At 38.9% G+C, this 24,518-nt stretch overlaps 1 protein-coding gene across 1 annotated transcript in view; it reads left to right on the forward strand.

The window, feature by feature from the left end:
- The window catches only part of Cntn5 (contactin 5), a 553,885-nt gene that overhangs the window by 232,353 nt on the left and 297,014 nt on the right, over positions 1-24,518 (forward strand). Inside the window, exons 7-10 of the mRNA XM_008848668.2 lie at positions 6,636-6,817; positions 15,128-15,264; positions 16,895-17,024; positions 19,508-19,658. Coding sequence (XP_008846890.1) covers positions 6,636-6,817; positions 15,128-15,264; positions 16,895-17,024; positions 19,508-19,658 — 600 coding nt within the window. The remainder of the gene's footprint in view (positions 1-6,635; positions 6,818-15,127; positions 15,265-16,894; positions 17,025-19,507; positions 19,659-24,518) is intronic.

Genomic DNA, 24,518 nt, shown 5'->3' on the forward strand with positions numbered 1-24,518 from the left:
AGAGTATTTACATTGGAAAGCCTTTACCCAGCATGGATCAAGCCTTCTCCTCCTAGCCTTCCCCAGATAATGTACTTTAGTCCTCCCCAAACTCAGGAGACCATATGTGATTGGGGCCAAATTACATACAGTTTGGCTGGGAAGAGCAGCTGGATACTCAGGTGAGGGTCCAATGACCCTGCTTACCCCTCCTTCAATTAAAGACTATGATAGTCAACAAGTCCAGTTTTGATGATCTTTTATTAGTGGACACAGCTGAAGTCATGAAGATGGTAGTTGTTTGACTCAGAAGAGAGTACTGTGCAGCATTATCTTATTAAAAGAACATGGAATCCAAATCACACACATAAGATAATGTAATAAGTTAATATTACCTGTATACACACTGTGCTTTATAATTTCCCAAGTAAACCTTATAGAAAACACAAGACAATTAAAAATCTTTTTTTACCTTATGTAGTTTAGAGAGTGGTCTACCAAGACCTTGCTTTAGGTAGAAAGAAGCAACTGGTACATAGTTAAACATTATCAAATTGATGTTCACAACCTCCATCATAGTCAGTTCAGGAAAACTGTGATGCTTTAGTTACTGACTGAGGAATTCTAGGTAGTCAATGCTCTCTGTCCTCTCCATCGACTGTGAATTGTCCTAAAAAAAAAATCTATCCTGCTGTTTATCAAGTAGTTAAATTTATCTTTGTATTTACTATACATTTTACATTAGTCTGTGTTAGTGACTTTCCTCAGTATTGTGACCCATTAGACAATCCCACTGGCTACTTTTACCATAGACATTTTATACCATGAAATAAATAATACCCTCTTTTGAAATTGATTTACAGCTTAGCTGTTCTCAACTTCATAGTGCCTTTACTCTTAGGCTGTTGTGTTGTTCTTTTTCTTGTCACAGGATCAGGGGGCCCAAACCTGGAGAAGAGGCTTGGAGAACATATCTGGAGATACTAGGCTTGAGTCTGAAGTGGGAGGGCCAATCACATCTCTAGAGTCAGCTTCTCAGTGAGCTCAAACAGCACATGACAATTTACCAATATAATTAATACAAAAAGGCATTTGTTTCTCTTTAGAATTTAACTTAATGGTTTACATTGGACAGGAGAGCTGTTGAGTCCAGTGACTACTAGCTGGACTGTAAACATCTGTCCTTCTTATAATCTGTATACATTTGTCTAGGCAAGTCTTTTCATCTACTGGGTCCTTTATTGGAAACAGGGATTGACAAAAGACAGAACATTTGATTTTAAGAGGTCATCTTGCTTGATATTTCTAAGCTTTATGAAACCATTGGTACTTGGCAGTGAGCATCCATCACCAAACAGGATTAGATTTACAGAATTATCTGCCTTTACCAATGTCAAACCTGAGAATCTCTCTGGCTATACCTGATGTGACAAGATGCATGAAAGCTTATACCCACAATCAGTTAGTTTGTGTCTATTCATGAAAGACTCAATAAGTACCTTCTTCCTTGATATTTCCCAACAGGCCAAATTTTGCCCTCCACTGTATATCTAGACAAGTCTGAGTGCAGAAAGACACCATTTCAACGGGTAAGGATACAGTCTAGTGCAACCTTTGCTTAAGACACTGTAGTCTTAGCTGAACTGGCTATTCATCTGTAAGAGAAAAGAAGCTATCTGGAACATCTCCCAAGCTGTCTTTATCTCCTGCTTCAGAGCACCCTCCAGAGACTCTCACACTTTTACCATGAGCAACCATGACAAAAGGCGACAGTACTGACTTAGTCACTATCACTCCATCATCGGCGTGGGCTCAGGGATACCTGTATCCTCTCCTTTTTTACTAGTGACCCTACAGAAGGGTTAGCCTGTTCGGAATTATTCACTCTTACCAGTGTGACCCTCTAACACCCTGAAACATTAATGGATTCTTTCTGCATTTTACCCAATTAATCTTATCCTGTCTGTGTAGGGCACCACCATACATGAAACCATTGGAGTAAACATTGGCCCTGATGCATTAGGGAAATTAGCCAACTTCTAGTGATTATATAAGTTAGGAAGGTTTCCTGATCTGGCTATCTTGTGGGCTGAACCTTAATATCCTCTTAAATGTTCCATCTGACACTTTTCCTAAAAGAACAAATTGTTGACCCATATTTTACTTTTTAAAACTAAGGCAAGACTGTTAACTCACAGAGTGAATTCTTTTAAAGAAGCCTATCTGTCTTTCTGGATTAGAAAAGCCATTTCATAATTTACTATTCATAATCTTAGATTAGGTACCCATAACCTGGAGAATACAGAACATAGAAGACAATGGTACCTAAAAGAACTTGCAAAGAGACAGTATCACAGTACTCTTCCCCTTTAGTCTGTCTATGACATAGTAACTAGAAAGTACCCAGGGAATTATGGGGCACGAACAAAAGCAAGCATAGAGCAACTGAGCATCAGAGAGGGAAAAAACCCTATTCCAGAGAAAAACAGGCTTAGAATCACAATGCAGAAAGGGGAGGAATTAAGACCAGTGGAGGTGGCAACTTAAGCCTCCCACCCAAGTAGACTATCCCTTTTAACCTCTCATTGCTGTAACTATGTGCTGGTAGCAGCTTGTCTCTTGTAAGGTTTGGTGCTTGAGTATAGCAAATTCCCATGTGCTTCACAGGTCTAGCCATCACAAAGTGTCAGCTCCCTTTGTACCTGGATAATCTTGAAGGCACATGGCTAGAAAAACTTTAAGTTCCCTTTAGAAATTAACAAATATACTATGCAAAAGAGTAAGAATTTAAAATAGTAACTTTTATAAATCAGCAAATATACCATATAAAAGATGGAAAAATCCAAAATAATTCCTTTAAAACTACCAGGTAAAGATGTCATGCAAACATCCGTTTTAAAAAACAGGAAATGTAAAAACTTAAGTCATCTTTAAAAATCAGTAAATATACCATACAAGAAGTTAAAACTCAAAGTAATCCCCTTTAGAAATAGGCCCAAACAATGTTAAAATTTAAATCCCCATTGTGGAGATCTGGTATTACTTCCTTAATGTGACATAAAAATGCATTGCTTTTCTATGACATCATCAAGAAACCAAAACAAAAATAAATTGCAAGATAATGATAATTAGGACACATGCTTAAATGTCTGCAGTTCAGGGATCTCCTAGGCACCCCTGGTACTGGTAAGTTTTTGGGTATCGCCATTTTGAATCATGCCATGTGGTTGGAATTAAGATGGTGGCAAGCTCACACGGGTTACCGCCATTTTGAAAATGTCACTGTCCAAGATGGTAACCAAGCCCTGTGACTGTCCCCATATTGATGTCCCCATCAACCAAGGTGGAGACCAGGTCACATGCTTGCCTCCTTCTTGGTGACATCAGCAGCCATGATGGTAACCAGGCCACATGGCCATGCTAGTGAGCAGTCCCATGATAAAACAAGCCTATCCTCCACCAGGATATAAGCCCTGTGGGATTCACATGCCTCACAGATTAAATGTAGACAGCAACCATTTTTACTTTTACAAAGCACCCCAGTTAAGTTAGACTTGAAATAAAAGGAGAAAGTACCCTCAGATTATATATAGGCCCCAAATAGTAAAGTAAAGCAAAAGAATCTGTGTCTCTCACCAACCATTGTAGCTGTAATGCCAAGCAAAGTTCTCCATATCTCTTCATTCCTAGATATAAGCTATGCTGGAAAAGAAACTCGTGAAGGCAGCAGGAGGAGCAGGGTGCCATGATTAGCACATAAATCACTGGGTTGTTTCTCTGAAAGCATATGCTTTGAGCACAGCCCCCAACTGTCCATGTACACTGATATTTAAAATACTTAGACCTAGTCAGAAAAGCAGCCACCTCAAGACCACATGGTCTGAGCTCAGCTTGCTTGGTGCCCAACAGGGCCAAAGATCAAAATTTTGAGCCCATCTGCCTAAGAAAAAGTTCAGGGGAAAAAAAAAATGGATTTTAAAATCTTCTGTCCATGTTTCCATGGGGAAGGCCATCAAAATTCTTTAAATTCTCCACCAAAGCTGCCCAGCCTCTTCAGCCCACATATGAATGTTCCAAGGCAAGCTAGCAAAATGGGTAAGGAAGTTCACCTGCTGCTTAAGAGCCAAATTCAGTGCGTGCCTGAAAATCTCTGCATGACCACCAATAAATAAGTTATTAGAATTTTGGGGTCCCTTCATGGTCACTAATATGAAACAGGGAGAAAGAGGGTCCCCTAGAGGGTTCTTAATCTCATTCATAAAAGAAGTTAAGAATGGATCCAAATGGAAGCTTTTACAATTTTATTAGAATCTTAAAGAAAAAAAACCTCAGGGCAGGTGAGCTGGTAATCCTGGCAGCTGCCTTGAGGAGGTGAATAGTGGGAAGAAGGAAAGAAAATCATGGAAGCCATGCAGGGTTAGAGCCTGTGTGGGAGGTCAGACATGTGGTTAACTGACAGCCACATGGCTGGGAGAAGGAAGCGTTAGAGGAAAAGTGAAGAAATAAGCTTTAGAGGAGAAGTGAAGGACTACAAGATGCTCGGGGGAGCCCAAAGCCTTAGAGAAAGCAGGTTTGCTAAGAAAGGCATGAAGAAGAAAAGGAGAAACTATGCTTTCCTGAAGAGTTCAGAAAGTGGACAGACTTACAGAGACCTACATGACTGTGACTGGTCTGGAAGTTCTGCAGAGAGCTGTGCTAGTTCCAGGCAGGAAATATTCACTACCTTATCAACACACCAGGTATCCTGCCCATCTATTTAGCATAACCTAAGATGAACCTGCCTTCCTGGGAGTGGTTCTATCACCAAATAATCAACCAATGAGACTGGAAAAGTGGGTCCTCCAACAGATAGACTAGACATTTTATAGTCTGGACCAGTTCAATTTATGGGGTTTATTGATATTCTAACACAAACTACCTTCCACAGGAGAGTAAATAATCAGATTTAAAGGAATTGAGATTTCATTACAGCTTAAGTAAAGTAGCATAAAATGACTCAGGAAGTAGCCGTAAAGCCAATGGATAAACCACTAGGAATCAAGACAGTAAACATTTAGAAACGAAGAAAAGAGCCACTTAATATTCCTTTCAACAATTTGACATTGTGTATTTTTGTATAACTAGGAGTCAGCTAATTCCATTTAATGAGCTGCAAAGTAAAAACTAAGGTAGAAATGACGTGAACTGTGGGAACATATGAGTGGCTTTACTTCAGTTATTATAAATGTGTATGTTCTCCCAAAGCCCAGAGTTCCACCAGAGCTCCCATCAAACAAATTGTGAGTGTAAAACTTAGGAAGAAGAGGAGAAAACAAATAGACGTTAAAAAGAGCTCCCTAAATTTTTCTTTGGAAAAGGAAGGTTATTATTATCTGAGAATGTATTACAAAAAATACTGTTTTATACAGATTTTTCTGTAATATATTTCATGTGTATTTAGTTGTGGGCATAGGAACACATGGCATGGCATGTGGAGGTCAGAGGACGACTTCTCTCCTTCCACCATGTGGGTCTCAGTGATCAAACTCAGGTTCTCAGTCTTGTTGGCAAGCACTTTTATGCACTAGGCTCAGTACTTTAAAAAAAAAATGTTTTCATTGAGTTTTTGTGTATTTCATGTAATAGATCTTAGTCAAATTTAGACTCCCTCCACCATCTGTGTTCCCCCAAAACTCTCGACTGGATTTCATGCATTCTCTCATATATATTAAGTCCTATCCTATCAAAGAAGATCTGTGAACCTAGCGACTTAGACAGGTGCAGAGCAGTACCCAGAGTGAGGGTAACACTGACTCTCCCTCTGTGCCTGTCTCTGCTTCATTCTGTGTTTCTCAACCGGGAACCAAGAGGTTGAACTACGTGCTCATTTTCTCTTGGATTTGTTTTATGGAAATTATATTAGAACATACATGGATATGCACCTTAAGTATAGTTTTCATTTTTCTTGATTTTTGAATAGTCGGGTTTATTTTTTACCTCGTGTGGTCATTTGTGACTTGCTTGTGATTCTCTAAACTTTTTCCTAGGTAGTTGCAATTTATTCATTTTATACATTAAATAGTAGTTGTCTATTAGACATGCGTATTGACACCACCAGTTATTATGCTAGCGTGGATGAGACGAGTTTGACAAGGTCAAAACAGTAAATGAGGAGCTTCAGGAAATCAATAGTTGCTGAGAGAGGGAGAATCAATTTACTCCAGGGACAAGCTCCCAGATAGTTTATCCAACCCCAAGTGGTCAGGCCTAAGCATATGTACATATGAAAAAGTTTAAATTGACTCAATAGATATGTAGATTATATGGATGGATGGATGGATGGATGGATGATAGATTTATAAATGACAGAAAAAACAACAATAGTAAAAGAAGAGGAAGCCATGAATTAAGAGGGAGTGTTACAAGGAGAAGCTGGAGGGGGAGGAAGGGTGGGAATGTATAGTGTGGTCTTTGCATTGCTTTACTAAAATCTGAAAGAAAACCTAACCACCATTCCAATACCCAAGCAGAAAGTCACTTGTATGAGTTGGCACATGGTCCTTAATTGTGATTACATTTTATTGTGCTCAGGCTATTAAGTGCTTAAATTACCAGATAACTGAATCTATGTCCCTAATAGCAGAAGTGGATTAACAATGTTCTGCTGCCCATTGTAGCCCTGTTCCAACCATCACATGGATGAAGGTTAATGGTTACATTCCTAGTAAGTCTCGTCTGCGGAAATCTCAGGCTGTGCTGGAGATTCCAAACCTGCAGCTGGAGGACGCTGGCTTTTACGAATGCACAGCTGAAAACTCCCGTGGGAAGAACTCCTTTCGTGGACAGTTACAAATATACAGTAAGTGTTTTCAGAAAAGCACAAAGCTTTTCCTCCAAGAGTGCGATAAGATATGCAAATTGAACTAAGCATTGCTTACTATATTCTCAAAACACAAGCAAATATGTACGTGTGTGTGTGTGCTCTTCTTCTTTGGTATAGAAAGCATTATGTAAAATGATCCTATACACAAATATTTTAAAGAAAAATAATCAGCCTCTTTGTAGATGATAGAGACTTAATAACCATAAAAATGATATATTTTACAGGTACCAAAAACCATCCTCTGAAATATTAATTCATTTTAGCCATTGACTTGACTCAGGGTCAAAAATCTTCTGCCCATGAACTGAATCTGCCCAAGCTGCTGATTTCAGTAAATACCCATTTATTTATAAATGCTCCATTTTAGCATCTGCCTGGCTCTGGCAAAATTAAGTAGAGACTCAGACCAACTGATTTTGCAAAGACTGAAATATTTGCTATCCAGCACTTCACAGAAGTTTGCTGAGTTCTGGCCTGGATGAATGGATCTGTGTAATAACACACAGCTCCTGCAACCTGCAAGTGTTTATGAATTCTAAAAATGCTGGTCAGTCGACTAAATGATGTGTAAGAAGTGGGGTCATGAGGTTCAAGCTTTTTCAGCATCTCACACTTGCCTCTGAGGCTCATAAAGGGCCACTCTTCCTCTCTGCCTATACAGTATGCACGGTGGGTAACTGTCAATATGCTCATTTCCCAGGGGGGGACAATAAACAGGACAGAAAAGAACACAAGAAACCAGGGCACAGAGATGAACAAATACGGAGGCACTGAATATTCACTTATCCACATGCACATGATTGATTCATCCAAGAAATATGACTCATTGGAGCTCAATACTGGTTCTCCTAAAAAGTTACGTGATCTACACAGGGATTATTAAAGAACACTTTGAAGTGCTATTGATATCTACATATAACGTTGGTCCTCATCTTCAATAACTTAGAAACTCCCTTAGGAATTCAGATTGCATCAGATTGTGCCATGCACACTTCATTCATTCATCCATCCATTCAGTCATTCAGTTCATTTTTATTAAATGCCCCATACTGTTCTACATGCTAGCAATCAAACACTTGGGCTAGATGAAAACTGAGCCTCACATTAAGGCAGTACGTGTGCAAAGGGTTTTAGAATTCAGAGCCTGCTGCATTCTGCTCAGAAAATTCAGCTAACGCTTCAATGATGATCACCCTGAAGAGCTGACTAGGAGAAAGCATTCTGAAGAAAAGTATCTGTCATCCTTTAAAAGTTTATATGATGACACAACATGGACGCTGATCTTCTCAGACTATCCATGGATATACAAGTTACATTTAATGAATCTTCCAAACTCCTGATTTTTGATGAAATGTAGCATTCATAACTGTTCATAATTTCTTAGAGTAAATCATCATGACAGTCTTTAGCCAAAAAGAAAAAAATAATGTTTTCCTGTACCCCACTGGACTCCTCCTCACAGTAACAGAATGGAGTGTTATTGAGCCCCTCATTACAAATAAAACCTGGTCATGAAAGACATGAATTTAACAAGCACCGTACTATTTTAAATGGCAAAAAATGTAAGGAATACTTAGTACTTTTTCAACCTTGATTTTTAAGTTTTTGAGAATTTCATGCCTGAATACAGTATTTATATCATTTCCACTTTTTGTTCTGCCTCTTCCAACTCCCCAGCTCAAATTCATGATCTAGTCATCCTGAATTATATATCTGTAATTGCATCTATATTACATATGTAGTATATGTATATAAATAAACCTGCTGAGTCTGGCCAGCGTGCTTATCATTCTCGATGCTACTGCAGAAAAGTCCCAAACAGCTCTGTTGTGAGGAATGCTGTAGCCCTAAATAGAATGCATTCAAGAGTGCAGAGATGGATCTTTCCTGGTACAATTCCTCTGATCCACAATCCTTGCTCTAGCTACTTGATTCATAGGCAGCAAAGATGGTTGAGAAAAATGCTTGAAAATTGCTTTGGTTCAGTATTAATTCATTACTTTGAATTACAGATACAGAATTTTAACAAGCAGAAAAGCTAAGCCAACAACCACTTGCCTCTTATGTTTGACATATTGGGATGCTGTCTTGAAAGGGTGTGGCCTCTCACTCTAGTCCATAGTTAGAAAGGCTTCCATCATGCTGTCATACATTTTGATTAACACATATAATCAGAGTTGGTGTCTGTTTCCCTGAGAATATTATGAATAATGCCCCATTTCACTCCCACAAATATCTTGCTTCACCCAACTTCTACACTTTTAACCCACTGAGTCTGATATGACTATAAAATGCAGCTGGGACCTTGATCAACATTTACATTGAGTTATGCACATTAGTCAGCTTTCTGTCATGGAGACAAAATACCTGAACTAATCAACTTTAAAAGGGGAAGGTTTATGCTGCTTCTTGGAGTCAGTCCACAGATGCCTGGCCCAGCCACACGTAAGTCTGTGCTGAGATTGTACATCATGGAGGGAACATGTGACGGAGAAGGAAGTTCGCCTCTTGTCTGCTGGGAAGCAGAGAGAAAGAGGGGCACTAGAGGAGGCTAGTCCCACTCAGACACACCCCTAGTGACCCAGCTAACTCCTGCAAGTTACCACCAGCCAAAGGCGCCACCACTCCCCAGGAGTGCCACAGTCTGGCAACCAAGCCCTCCATATATAGGTTCTTGGGGAGCCTTCTGAATCTTAGCATTTTGGTATTGTGGCTCCTGACTGTTCTGCTCTGTCCTGGTTTGTATACAGGCTCTTTCCACAGAGAAGTGGTTTTTGGTAGAAACTCTTCATTCTTGTTAGAAAAAAGTAGAGGCCACAGTGCTGAGAACACAGGTTCCTTTTTGGGTACAATCGGTTCTTGAAGCGTAGTCACAGGAGTGCTTTGTGTGCGTTATTTAGAACATACAGATGAGAAGGCAGCATTGTAAGGCAGCCTGGTTTTCTTTAAGAATTAAAATCTTATGACTAATGGAGATGGCAGACACAAACTTAATCCATCTGTTTAGGTTTTTTTCTTTTTAATTTTAATTATTTTTATTTTATGTGTATGGGGTTTTATTTGCATGTATATAAGTGCATCAGTATCACACAGTGCCCATGGAGGACAGAAGAGGGTGTGAAAGCCCCTGGAACTGGAATTAAAAGTTGTTAGCTGCCATGTGGCTCCTGGGAACCAAACGCTGTCTTCCCTCTGCAAAGCTGCCAGTGCTCTTAACCAACAAGCCTTCTCTCCAGCCCCTGTTTGGTTTTTATAAGGGCATTAGTATTAACATAAAATATAACAAATGCTAGAACATAAAGAAGTCCGTGGTTGTTAAATAAAAAGTAAAATCAAGGTAAACATATGACTATTATAAAATAAACATATTTAAGCCATTTAATTCAGAAAAAGAATAAACTAGCAAAATTAAAGTACTAAGCTTTGGAAACTATTTGAATTTTATAATAAACTGCATAATTATCCAGGTGAGTATACTGTGCTATTATGTAGGGATGTTTTATCAGTTAATTTCTTTGATTACTTCTGTCCACTCTAGTTTCTGTAAACATACCCATAAATTTTGTTTTAATTAGTCACACACAAATTTTATTCCCAAATAAATTGAACCTTGCTTGTTCATAGTCTCAATTAAAAAGAAATGGAAAGATGTCATTAACAAAAAAAAGTGAAGAAAAAAGTAAGGAATGAAGGAAAGAAGGAAGGGAAGGAAGAAAAAAGGAACAGAGGAGAGGAAGAGAGAGAGAAGGGAGGGTGGGGAGAAGAACGGAAGGAAGGCAAGAGGGAAAGGGGGTAAGGAAGGAAGGGAAAGAAGGAAGGAGGAGATGGGGGAGGGAAGGAAGGAGGGAGGAAGGAAAAACATCAAAGGAGGAAGAGGTGGAGGAAGGAAAGTGTTGGAACGTAAGAAGCTCTGTACTATAAGGGATTCGCACAAGTCTAGGTATTTTGTGTACAGAAAAATATATAAAAATATGTGATCTATTATTTAATATGTAGCATGTGACCACCAACCAATGACTCGTGTTTCTTTAAAGGCAGTGTCATGATGCTCTGTAGATAATCTGTATTTATTATCTATACTGCACATAAGTATTAAAATAGATCTGTAACCAGAATCCTTAGAAGAAAACTACGTTGCACTGTTGCAAGTGACCAATTAAGACATATAACTAACTGTATTTTTGATATTGAGTAATATTATAGATAAACTTACCGTCATTAAATCTTCACACATTGTAGCAAGTTAGCACTTTTAGAACAAACACTATTTTTTTATTTTTTTATTTTTTCTTGGTTCTTTCTAGAACTAGGCATGATATTTGGAACGCTGTGACTATTTATTATAATTCCTGTTATAAGGACTATTGCGTGGATACATCACTCTACAGGATTCCGTGTGAAGCAGGGATGGATGGGAGCCTGAAGAAATAGAGAAACTAATGTTACCAAGAGCTTGTGTTCAGACACCACTGTACAGTGCTGGCAGTTCACATGTTAACCAAAGCAAGCCTTAGTTACAATTCCTTTCAACAATGAGGAAATTAGGAAGGGGCTTTAAGGAAGGGGCATGAAGGAAGGTAGGTGAGAATAAATGAGACAGGAAACCAACAGGGGAAGGGGAATTAAGGACAGAACTATGCAGAAGGGAAATCGGGGCAAGAAGGTGGGGGGAGGCGACTTGCAGCTGAACTGAATGTGCTTAGGCTTTTTCTCCAATGCAATGTGTCTATGCTGTGGGAGATGTTGTAAATAAGTTCAGAAGTAAACTAGAGAAGCTAGGGCTCTAGTTCTGGGGGAAAATGTTTATTTTAGGCATTTCATTTGATCTCCACCATCCCCAAAATAACAAATGAAATAGTGAAAATTATAAAATTAACAATAAAATAGAATATACATTAGAATTGGAGACCAGAATTCAGCCACCACTTCTCTCCTGCTGCCTATACTGTTGGGTGGAAAATTCTATTAACTGGCTTTAGTTATTGAAACAGGGAGAAAGAGGGTCCCCTAGAGGGTTCTTAGTCTCACTCATAAAAGAATTTAAGACTGGACCCAAACAGAAGCTTTTACAATTTTATTAGAATCATAAGGAAAAATCCTCAGGGCAGGTGAGCTGGTAATCCTGGCAGCTGCCTTGAGGAGGTGAATAGTGGGAAGAAGGAAAGAAAGCCATGAAGCCATGCAGGTTAGAGCCTGTGTGGGAGGTCAGATGCTGGGCTGACTGGCAGCCACATGGCTGGGAGAAGGAAGCTTTAGAGAAAAAGTGAAGAGATACAAGATGCTGGGGCAGCCCAAAGGATTAAAGAAAGCATGTATAGAAAGAAAGGCGTGAAGAAGAAAAGGAGAAACTACGCTCTAAGGCAGACAGACTTACAGAGACCTGCGTGACTGTGGCTGGTCTGAAAGTTCAGCAGAGAGCTAGTTCCAGGCGGGAAATATTCACTACATTATTAACACACCAGGTATCCCGCCCATCGATTTAGCATAACTTAAGGTGAACCTGCCTTCCTGGGAGTGGTTCTATCACCAGAACCACTGGTCAGACTGGAAAAGTGGGTCCTCCAACAGATAGACTAGACATTTTTTGTAGTCTGGACCAGTTCAATTTATGGGGCTTATTGATACTCCAACATTATCATTAGAGGAAACTGATGCATTTAAATTAAGGCCATTAATTCTCCTTAACTCTTCCTTTTCTTTAAATTTGCGTTTGATTATGTTAGGATTTTAAATGATGGTTTAATTATGAAAATATATACATATTCACTGTAGGAAATGATATCAAATTATCAATTCTTGACTTATAAAATCATCTGTGAGATTATGACCCCGTTTCTATGGAGAAATATTTTCTTGCCTTGAATATACTATTCTGAAAATGGTACCACATGAACATTCATTCTTGATAGAAAATAAATTTGAAGCTATGCACGGGCAATGAATTGGGGCTGAGACTCAATCACTGTTTATTATGTTCAATCAACATTGTAGCCCACTGAAATAGGAATTGCCATCTATGGCTTACAAATGAGGCTCATTAAAGTTAAGACCTCATTTCCAATCCCATGTTACAACTCGGGCATCAGGGCCCTGGGTCTTGAACCTACATTCACCCCCAACTGTATCGTCTTCCAACATACCACATTTTTCTCACTGGCCCACAACTGAGAGTCATAATACTAAAAGTGATCTATGTGAGTAAAATATGTTGACTCCTCAATACTTAAGGTACAGGAACAGTAGCAGCCAAGAGCAGAGCATTTTTCGTAGAGATTTACATAGCTCCTAATTACCAGAGCCAAGAAGCACCAGTTCGTTTTATGAACATCTGCTTTGTGTTTTAAGAAATGGAACCCAGAGACCATTTTGAAACTCAAATATATTGCATAAGTAGTTGCCAATATACAGTGCATCTGGTGAGGTTATAATGGCCCCCCAGTTTAAAGTCCATATGTCTCCTCAGTGTTCCAAGACCAGAAAGGAGTAGCCCCCCAAAAGTCAGATAGTAGTTACTAGGTTTATATTAAATGCAGCCAAACCTGGGATTTCTTTTTCCACTTATTTGTATGGTTAGAGTGTGTGTGTGTGTGTGTGTGTGTGTGTGTTCACCACAGAATGCAAGTGGTGGTCAGAGGCTGACTTGCAGAAGTTGGTTCTCTCCTTCCACCATGCGGGTCCCAGGATTGAACTCGGGTGTTCGGGTTTGGCAGCAGCACCTTTACTCACGAAGGCATTTTGCTGTCTGAGAATTTATTTCGATAAGTCAAAGATTCCTCTCCAGCAGACCAAGCTGTGCTGTGTGCTGGCCCTGCACGACTATTCTGAAGTTAAAGCCACCACCTCTTAGTTAACTGCAGTATGCTGCCCACAAAAAGCCTAAGGAAACCTCACAGCTTTCTGATTTTACATTACCAATAATCATATTTTACCAAGACTCTTATTTGCATTACACTGTCTTTTTATGTTATGGAATAAAACAAATTCAGGCATCAAACCAGTGCACATTTTAAAAATCCCATCAGTGTCATTATGGTTTGGACCCTATAATACACATTTAGATGTATTGATATATTATAAATTCTTTACAATGTAAAAAAGCATTGAAAAGTTGAGATGGCTTTGTATTACATTTAACTATAGTTTCTAGGTATGACAGATAATAACTCAAAGTACAAATACCCTTGGTACTAGGCATTGTTGTTAAATTTATTCTCAATATGGAATTTACCTTCATTTTAACATTCTCCATGACCCTCATTCATTTATGGTTCTGTCTGAGTACACATGTGTGTATAGATCCACACACATATGTATGTGTGCATATTTCCATGTGTAATTATGTGGGCTTTCTTGAAAGCTTTTAAGTCAGTCACCAATCAACATATAGTTACAGACAGCATCAAAGGACCCAGACCAGGAACATCACCAAGTCACGCTGTTTTACAATTAGTTCTGTTATGTGATACAAAGATTGATATATAAATGCTAAACTTATGCATAGCTTGTTACAATTAATTATAAAAGAGTAATGTTCATAGCTTAAAACAATAAGGACTAAAATTATATTGTCAAGAGCTGATAACTAACTTGCCAGTGATTTTAGCTGGGAGGGCAATGCACATGTCAGATTATGAGTGCAATTGTTGATAGAGTGAATCTAAATATTTCATTTGTATTTCACCCATTATATTCTGAGCTGATGGTGAACAGAAATGTATTACGTGTATAATCCCTGTCAGCATCATTGTGAAAACAGTTCCCTACCCTTCTACAAGGAAACTGGCTCAGAGAGGTTAAGGAAGTTCACCCAACATTACAAAGTTACTTATCTAGAAATAAGAATTTTGCCTTTGCTGGATCACTGTTTTTATTTTTCCAAAACAAATCAGATGCTTTTAGGACAAACAAAAAATCAGAACAAATATTGAGTGAGAGGAGCACTCCTGTGCCGGTGCCACAGGTTGAAAGAGTTACCAGCTACCTGCCTGCCTCACGTTAGACAGGCTCTGTAAAGAAGCAAACTACTTGCTTTAAAGTGGTTTCTTAAAAAAGCTACATTTCATATTTACAAAAATGCCTTCGATAAGCAAAATATCAGGACTACTCCATTTCTCATGATTCAGGCAATGGTTTTATGTGTCACAATTCGTTCCCCAGTGCTTATGTGAACTGCAACAAATAAAGGCTAAATAAACGGAAACATAGGGAGCTTTTCCCTGTGAATTTTAAATGTATAAGATGTTGAAGTAGTGAATACGTATTTCTTTATTGTTTCCACGCATACAGCATACCCACACTGGGTAGAAAAGCTGAACGATACCCAGTTGGACAGTGGGAGTCCCCTCAAGTGGGAATGTAAGGCTACCGGGAAGCCCAAGCCCACGTACCGCTGGCTGAAGAATGGAGCCCCACTCCTGCCGCAGGTAGTGTCGGATACCCGTGCCTGTGTAAGTTAAGTAACACAGAATGCAAGACAAATCCTCATCTCTGCTTTACTGAAAGTCAATGAAAACTATGAGCAGACAAATTATCATTACATAACCAGTTCAAGCCTCTAAGTTCTTAAGAAAATATTATTGATCACTGTAGACATATTGCTAATTCTCACCGACCTTTGACATCATTTAGCTTGTCATCGCTGTGCAGATGAAGTTAATGTCTGGCCGTCAAGGACTTTCTCATGGCTCTCTCTATATGAGAAAAGACTAGAGTAGAATTCTCCTACCGTGACCCACAAAATTAACAAATGACTTTTCAGTAAAACCATTTGCTCTTCACACTGATTACTGTTTAACTGCAGAATAACCCGAAGTTCATCTTAGCAGCCCTCTTCCTTGACGGTGGACTTGACAGGAGGAAGAACAGGAGGAGGAGTTAGTTCAGGATACCCAAAACTGTGTACAAAGTTGTGACTCTGATAGAAGCCCTACCCAGGCAGCCCTAACATTGCCGTGGGCAACCTGACCCACCTAACATTTACCTTCTTAAGCCTCAGGTTTTTGTTTTGTTTTGTTTTTCCATTTTTAAAATGAAGAAATTAGATCAGATGTTCCCACAGTTTCATCAAGTCCTGACATTTTCTTGTTTTAAAGCCAGTTAAGCCTTAAAAAACATAATTACACAAAAATCCAGATACAAATGCAAAGCCATGAAAGCAAACACAGAAACTAATTCACAGGGTCTTTCTAATTTTCCTAAGGATTTCCCCTTTGAAAGGGTATGCTGGTCAGATTTTTCTATTCCCAACATCCATGTCACACAAATTCCTCTGACAAGAGAGTATGTTTCCTGAATGAATGGTTTTATTTTAAATATGGAATCAAATTCCTTGTCATATTTGTTGATAAATAAGGAAATCCCTGATAAATTTTTTCTCTTTTTTTTTTTTTCTTTTTTTTGTCTTTTTGAAGCAGGGTCTCCCTGTAGCCCCAGCTGTCCTGGAACTCACTCTGTAGACCAGGCTGGCCTCAAACTCACAAAGATCCACCTGCCTCTGCCTCCCAAGTGCTAGGATTAAAGGCGTGCGCTACCATGCCCGGCCTGCTAAAATATTTTTTAAAATAAGAATGTGCTTGGTATTAAAATGAAAAGATACCTAATAATTTCATACATAATCTAACTACAGGATTTTTTTTTTTTTTCAATTGTGTTTGTTTTTTGAGAAGAGAAAAGTCAAATCTCTGGTCAGATGGATACAAGGATTGTTGCTCTGACCTGAAGTATTGTTTACCTGGATCCTGTTCCACACCCTCCAGCCTTTCTGCCTTGAAATTCCTTCCAGTTTCTGCTCTGTAAAAGAAGCAGCTCAGCCAACTGCTGGTTCCTCTTCACAGGCTTTTGCAGTCTACCAAGCACATGTGGCTCAGAAAAGCAAAAATGCTCACCAAGAAATAGTTATCATTTCCAAATGACGTTAATACTCTAGTAAACAATACATTTCCTAGGAATGTGTATTTAACTACACCAAGTGGAGACCTTCTTTGTCTAAGACGACATCTGTAGGAAGTCTTCTTGAGCCTGTCCTAGATCTAATTCTTTTTTCTTCCATTACAGAGCAGGGTTGACATGGCCAATGGAGTGTTGATGATCCACAGTGTGAACCAGTCAGACGCCGGAATGTATCAGTGTCTGGCTGAGAATAAATATGGAGGCATTTACGCGAGCGCTGAGCTGAAGATTCTTGGTATGTAATTTCACCGCAAATAAAGAGAAGAATTTGACTTTTTTTCATGCCCTTGTTCTTATGTCAGTGAAGTCTTATGAGTTGATTCTAAAATCTACTTTATAGCTCATAAAGAAACACTGTCTCTCGCTAATATTCCCTATCAGCTGTAGAAGTCAGCTTTACCTTGTGAGAGCCTACTGCTGCCGAGTTTCTGTGTATGTGGTTGGTTTTTGTTTTTCTTTTCTGAGTTTGGCTTTCATCATGTTAAAAGGGGGGGGGCAGTTTTCAAAAGAAAATGCCTGGAGGTTGTTTAACGGATTGGTCTAGTTTTTGTTGTTGTTGTTCTTTTCTTGTTGCTGTGATGGAAGATTCTGACCAAAATCAAATCAGAGGAGGAAGGCAGCATTTATTCAGCTTATACTTACAAACCATAGTTTGTCACTGAGAGTAGTCCGGGCAGGAACTTAAGCAAGAACTTGAAACAGAAACCATGGGGGAATGCAGCTCGCTGGTTCCTCACTGGCTCACACTTGGCTAGCTTTCTCATACAACCTAGGACCAAATGTCCAGGGATGGTGCCACCACACAGACTGGGGCCTCCTGCATCAATTAGTAATCAAGACAATCCCCCACAGACATGCCTACAGGCCAGTCTCATGAAGGAAATTCCTGTATCCATGTTTTCCTCTCAAAAGACTTTAGGCTGAGCCAGGTTGACAAGGAAAGCTAATTAGGACAGGAACTGGACCATGAGGTAGCCTTCTATCAGCATACCCCTGTTCACATAGAAATGCTTAATAGTTTCCTCAAACAGCTGTTCATTACTGCTAGGTATGTGACTCCTAAAAAAGCAGCTCCAGGGTGAACTAAACTTTTCACAGGTATGGTCATTCTGCGATGGAAGGGAAACTGTCCTGACGTCCAGCACCATAAGCACGGATAGCTGAACCTTTGTTAAGAAAAGACCTCGAGCATAAGTCTACTGCTGAAACACCACGTGAAAGATTCTACCCAGGCTTCCCAGAAAAACACTTGGGACACTGGTGTAGTGCTTCCTTTTTACCTGTTTACCACTCTGGTGGTTTCCTGATCTTTGGTTCTAGGATAACAGCAATATACAGAGAAATACCTAAGTGAACCTAAAACACTTCCCAAAGTGCATAGGAGTCTATCATGTCCTTCCCAGTTCCTTGTTAAAGTCTATACACACACATGACCTTTACAGCAACTGAAATTGCTCCACATCACACAAAAAAAGTCCACACCCCAATAGGTACATGATTCCATCCTTCATCTTAACAATCAAATGTTAATGTATTTTCTTCTGAACTCACATTCCAACATGTCAGAATGGAAAATCTGACTTAGCCGTCATTTACTTCATAGTTTTTTTTTCCAGAAACATTCTTACACTCTTCTTAATCAACTTTTTTTTTATGAATTCCATTCCAGAAGGCAGCAAAAACTGCCACCTATAATCTTTCCATAGTTCCCGTCAGTTTCCTTCAATACCTTAGCATACCCCAAATGTAATGTGCATTGCATTTCAACACCATTGTGTAATGCTTATGTGACTTTAATATGAGCGTATATTACTGACGAGAGACACATGCAAAAGTACAGTTTGTAAAAGCAAATGGCTTAGATACTGTAGACTTGTCAACACAGCTTTAAAAATTAAAAGCATCTTGATTAAAATATGGTAAAAAGACTATTGCTGAATGATCACACTTAGATGGATAATTGTGACAGATGAAGTAAAAAATTGAATTGAAATTCATACCATTCTATCTCCTCAAAAATATACTTCTTTTAAAACTATACCTTTTTATAACATTACAATAAAATGTGGACCAAATCAAATTAAATAAGATGGAAAATGGAAAACACAAGATTGTCTTTTGCATAAATGAAATCCATCTTTGCACAGGAACCCAAATCGACTTTCTTGACTGACTTCTTGACCTTTAGCCCAAATGAACTTCAGTCTTTCACAGTTGATGCTCATACTCATACATGAAGGGTGTCATTTTAAAATTTTTATATATTTTAATTTTATGTGTATGAGTGTTTTCCTGACATGTATGTAAGTGCACCATGGGTGTTCCTGGAACCTACAGACTCCAGACCAGGATGTCGGCTCCCCTGGAACTGGAGTTAAGGACAGTTCTTAGCAGCCATGTGGGTGCTGGGAACTGAACAGAGGTTCACTATAGGAGCAGCCAGTACTCTTAACCCCTGAACCATCTCTCCAGACCCAGCACATCATTTTTATAAAGTTTTCATTGTAGCACCCCATTATATGAAACCATTAGCTGATAATGGGTATATAACCAGTAAGATCTCTACTAATTAAAAAATTTAATTTTGTGTTAATGCCATAAATTTTTTCATGAGATTTTAAGAGAAATATGATCCATAGGAACAGATTGAGCATCTGGTGGATGACCTTGAACTGCTATTGGCCTGCCTCTCATGGACTGAATTTTCTTTTTTGATAGCTTCAGCTCCCTCTTTTGCACTGAGCCAAGTGAAGAAAACAATAATTGTGACCAAAGACCAGGAAGTCCTCATAGAGTGCAAACCCCAGGGCTCCCCGAAGCCAGCCATCTCCTGGAGGAGAGGGGACAAGGCAGTGAGAGAGAACAAAAGGTTAGAAGTCTCTTCTGTGTTGTGACCTCTTAACATCAGAGTTTTGTTCAGTCAGCCTATGAAGGAGATTTTCAGTGCTGCGTTTGCATGTATATTGTCATCATACCCTGTCTTCCCACCCCTCCCCTGCCCCCCTCCTCAGTACTTCCTGCCCCCCATGGCTACACCTCTTTCTCCGCCCAGTGGTCCCTCTTCCTGCTGCCATTAAAATCAGATACTTTGGAGATTGCAGATCTCAGACACGACTTATATGATTTCTTCAGAAATTATGAGATGATTCATAAACTAATTGAAATGTCATTTGATAATATAGTGAATTGTTTTAATAGGGTTCTAGCTCAATATACTATCATTGTGTGACTTTGCCTCCAAGTAAGAAATGTGCTACATTTTAAATACAACAGTCAGTTTTATGAAGCTAATTATCCTTGCTTTTCATTCTGGCTTTGCATATTTGGGGGAGGGTGTCTACATATTGCCTATAATCATTTTATGATCTGTGTTTTTGTTTGATATTGGAATTTAAAGAATAAGAACATATTCCTGGTCTTCTGGGTAGGTAGTCATTTTATGACAGAATTTGTGCCATGTGATATTTGTGCCAATGTTTGCTTTTCTGTTTTAATCATGTCAATAGAAAATTGAATGGGATTACTTTGATTGCAACAAGCAAATTCAAAATGTATAAAGGAATATTCATCACATAAACATTTGTCTTTGGCAAGAGGAAAACCAAAGACTGTGACAGCAGTAAAAGCTGAGACAAATGGTGAGCATCAGGCTGCACCGATGAACCAACTGTGCCAGCTTCGCAAGTTCCAAGCTTTGCCGTGCTTCACCATATTGGTGTTTGTTTATCACTTATTGAGATGTGATAAAACAGCCTCTTTCACTCTGAAAAATATTATATATTATTGTGAAAGAATTTTGATTTTATTTCATCTCTAAGGATAAGGAGTTTGACTTGTTTTGTGTTTCTGGAGGTAAGAATATGCCTAAAACAATTTAAGTCAACTTTGGGATACTTTTATGTTTTTCGAAAAATTGCCTTCTAGTTTGATCTCTCAGCAAGTCTGATATACTGATCTAAATTGTCTCAGATGAAATAATTTTTGGTGTGACCTGGTTCAGTTGCGGCAGAAGGGTCTTTGTTGTCTGCATAGGATGATCATATGGGTTTGGGGATTCAAAGGGAGCATGTTGATTTAAAAGAGAATTCCTCTTATGGTTAGGGGGTAAATTACAAATTGTCAGATTAGTATTTCATTTGATTGACTCAATCAAACAATGGTTCATTATAGAGGCCCATTGCTCATAGACTAGAGAAGCATACTGTGCCGTTCTTATTAAAACAGGAAAATTTTGGTTTTGTGGTGTAGTAACGAATAGCTTGCATTCTTAGGTTAACATGTATTCTGAATGCATTACACTTTTGAGAAGTCATCAAAATATATAAGCCATTCTATTTGAAATGTATTACTTCACTTTATGTTTTTAAGTGGCACACCAACCTTCTCTATTTACTGTAGTTCACCACAAGAACGCTCATCAACTATTCAAAAATATCATACTGTGAGTTTAAAATTAGGTGGCATCTGTTTACCAGAGCAAAGATACTAACAGGAGCAACATAATTAGAATATTTCTGGTACAACAGTATAAATAAAATAAATCTAGTGTTTCCCAAATTTAAAGGATATGGTTCATGAATTTTCTAGTGATAATTAGTCAGCTTCCTAGTTACTCCTAATCACTCAAATCAAGAGATGTACACAGATCTCAAATCCAGATTACCCCATTTATTTCCAAGGATCAGCTGTTCTGATTGAAATCCTATTCAGGAAGGAGACGGGAAGTTGAAATATTTGTCTTTACTTATTCAACTAAAACCAAAATTTGACTACATTTTGTCTGTTTCGATTTATATGTTTAAATATATAAACTGGCTCTATTTACAAACAGTGAAATTTTACCTTTAAAATTGACAGAATTGGGCCTGGGGCCACAGGGTTATAATCCCAGTTGCTTAGGAGACTGAGGTAAGAGAATCAAAATTTCAAGGTTACCCTGAACTATAGAGTGAGTTCAGGGTCAACCTGGGCAATTTAGTGAAATCTTGCTCAAAATAAACAAAACTAGAAAGAAAAGTTGGGCATATGGTTCCGTGATACAAAGGTCACCTGGAATGCTGCAGGCTCTATGTGCAATAAAATACTGTTTTCTTTAATGGACAGTTCCATACTGAGCCATCCCAGCTTTCATGAATGCTTCCTTCATTTGGTCCAAAAGGATATACATCAAATACACAGGGAAATGGATTGTGCCAGAGCTAATGTTACAGAGTTCATGATATAACAGAATGGACAGTGTGAACCACTGAATTGATCTGTGGCATTGTTACTAACAATAGTGATGGCTTCATCTTAGCCAGTGGACCTGTAGTTTCCAGAACACATTTCCATGGTGGATAATGGAACATAGAGTGTGTAAGCACAGGACTCATGTGCCATAGTCATACATCAGGTTATAAAGTTCTAGTATAGATTTACTTGTTTCTTTACATATACAGTTAGGACTTGAAAGACTCATTTTGCTGAGTTATAAGAATTGAATGAAATGAAATAACAGCTAGTATGTGGTAAGTGTTAAAAAGTCAGAGACTGTTCAGTGTCTGGGAAGAAGGAGGAGGAGGAGGAGGAGGAGCGGGGGTGCCTGCAGCAGTGGTGGTGATGCTGCCGTTTGCTCTTTGGATCTTTGAAGACTGACAGTAGCTTCTCGTGAATAACGTGGAGAGATTTCCATGCCTCTTTTATTTCTTCACTAATTAAGAGAAAAATAATATATTTTTAGTTTTGTTACATTTATATGTGTATATATATGTTTGAATGTTTGTGCATGTATATGTATATATGTGTGTATGCATGTGCTTGTGTGTATGTATGCATATTTGTGTATCTGTGTGTCTATGTGTATGTGTGCATGTGTATTCACGCTGTGTGGAGGTCAGAGGACAGCCTGTGGGAGTCAGTTCTTTCCATCTACCGTGTGGGTCCCAGGACTGAACTCGGGTTGTCAGGCACTCTGACCTTCTGTGCCACCTGCCTGACCTGGGAGAAGATATTTACATGATTCTCTGATACTAAGGAAGTCCTTTGGGTCATCTGTGTATAGCCCTGTTCTTCCTCAATCTACATAGTCCACATTCCAGCCCTCCTGCAAACTGCCCTGTGTTATACTGCACTGTCCTTTACCTGATTTTACTCCAATGTCTTCGATATTGACTCCCATCCCAGGAGATTGGAACATCCACTTCTATTACAGCTGTACAGTGTCCATAAAAACACATGATTGTCTGTGGCAAATTAACGGGGGGAAAGGAGGCTGTATAAATGCCTCAGTTGGTAAAGTGCTTGCTACTCAAACATGAGTACCTGAGTTCCATCCCCAGCATCCTTGTAAATACCTGGTTCTTGGGACATAGCTGTAACCTCAGGATTGTCAGCTTATGGAGCAGAGTCAGGTAGATTCCTGGAGTTCACTGACTGGCCAGTTTTGTCAGTCAATAAGCTCCTAGGTCAATAAAGAGACACTGTCTTTATTATTTATTTATCTATCCATCTATCTATCATCTATCTATCTATCTATCTATCTATCTATCTATTTATTTATTTATTTATTTATTTAGAGACAGGGTCTCCCTGTAGCTCCAGCTGGCATGGAACTTGCCATGTAGACCAGGGTGGCCTTGAAGTCACAGATATACCTGCCTCTGCCTCCCGAGTGCTGGGATTAAAGGTGTGTAACACCACGCCCAGCGAGAGAGAGACACTGTCTTTAAAAATATTTTGGAGACTACTGAGATGACTCAGCAGGTAAGGGACCATCAAGCCTGAAGAATTGAGTTCTAGCCCCAGAATCAACATGGTTGAAAGAAAGAAAGGACTCCTGCACGTTGTCCTCTGACTGCCACACATACATAGTAGCCCATATGTGCCCAAACATGTACAAATACAAAACAAATAATGCAGAAGTCGTACTTTTTAAAAGATGTAGGACATTGAGGAAGACACCTGACATCAAACCATCAAACTCTCTCTCTCGTTCTCTCTCTCTCTCTTTCTCTCTCTCTCTCTCTCTCTCTCTCTCTCACACACACACACAAATAAAATTAAAAATAAATTATTCAGATGTGTTTGAAGACTCCACCGTTTTCCTCTCCTCCTTAGGTAGTCTCCAAGCATGGCTGTCCTTTCTGAAAACCCTCAGCGCACATTTCTTAGGTTCCTTTATCACTCATGTCCATTTTCCTGCTGAAATGATTGAACTTGAGGAGCCCGGACTCTGAGAGACTGCATGGGGCTCACATCCTCTGGCATCTCTCACTGAGATTGCTCTGCTCATCAAACTCATACTGGATTTCCACCTCAGTTCCCTATTCTCATTACTTGGCCATTAACTTTTGTTAAAATATAATCATCCAGAAACACTCCAGCAGTGCACACACATTAAATCTTCATTATTACGGGTTAAACTCCTCTACTTTTTGTGTGACTCTCAGCTGAGAGGAAGAAGACAAGGTTTAGACAGGAGGAGGGGTTTGTGTCCTGTCCACTGGCGTATCTAAGGTGTAGAACAGGTACTGAAAAAATATTTACAATTGTTAAAATGTTAAAACAATTTAATCCTGGTTTTTCACTTTAAGCTAAGTTAGCATTTAAAGATATAAAATATGATTCAAATGGATGCTTAAGAAATTCTGAAGCAAAAAAAAAGTTTTTGACTATCTTCCTATAGAAGGCAGGCTATAGAATATGTTTTTCTGTTAAGGGATAGTATCTAAGGAAAGACTTTATAATCCTT

Source organism: Nannospalax galili, unplaced genomic scaffold (assembly GCF_000622305.1).
Source record: "Nannospalax galili isolate Female #2095 unplaced genomic scaffold, S.galili_v1.0 scaffold824, whole genome shotgun sequence".
Taxonomy (NCBI): domain Eukaryota; kingdom Metazoa; phylum Chordata; class Mammalia; order Rodentia; family Spalacidae; genus Nannospalax; species Nannospalax galili.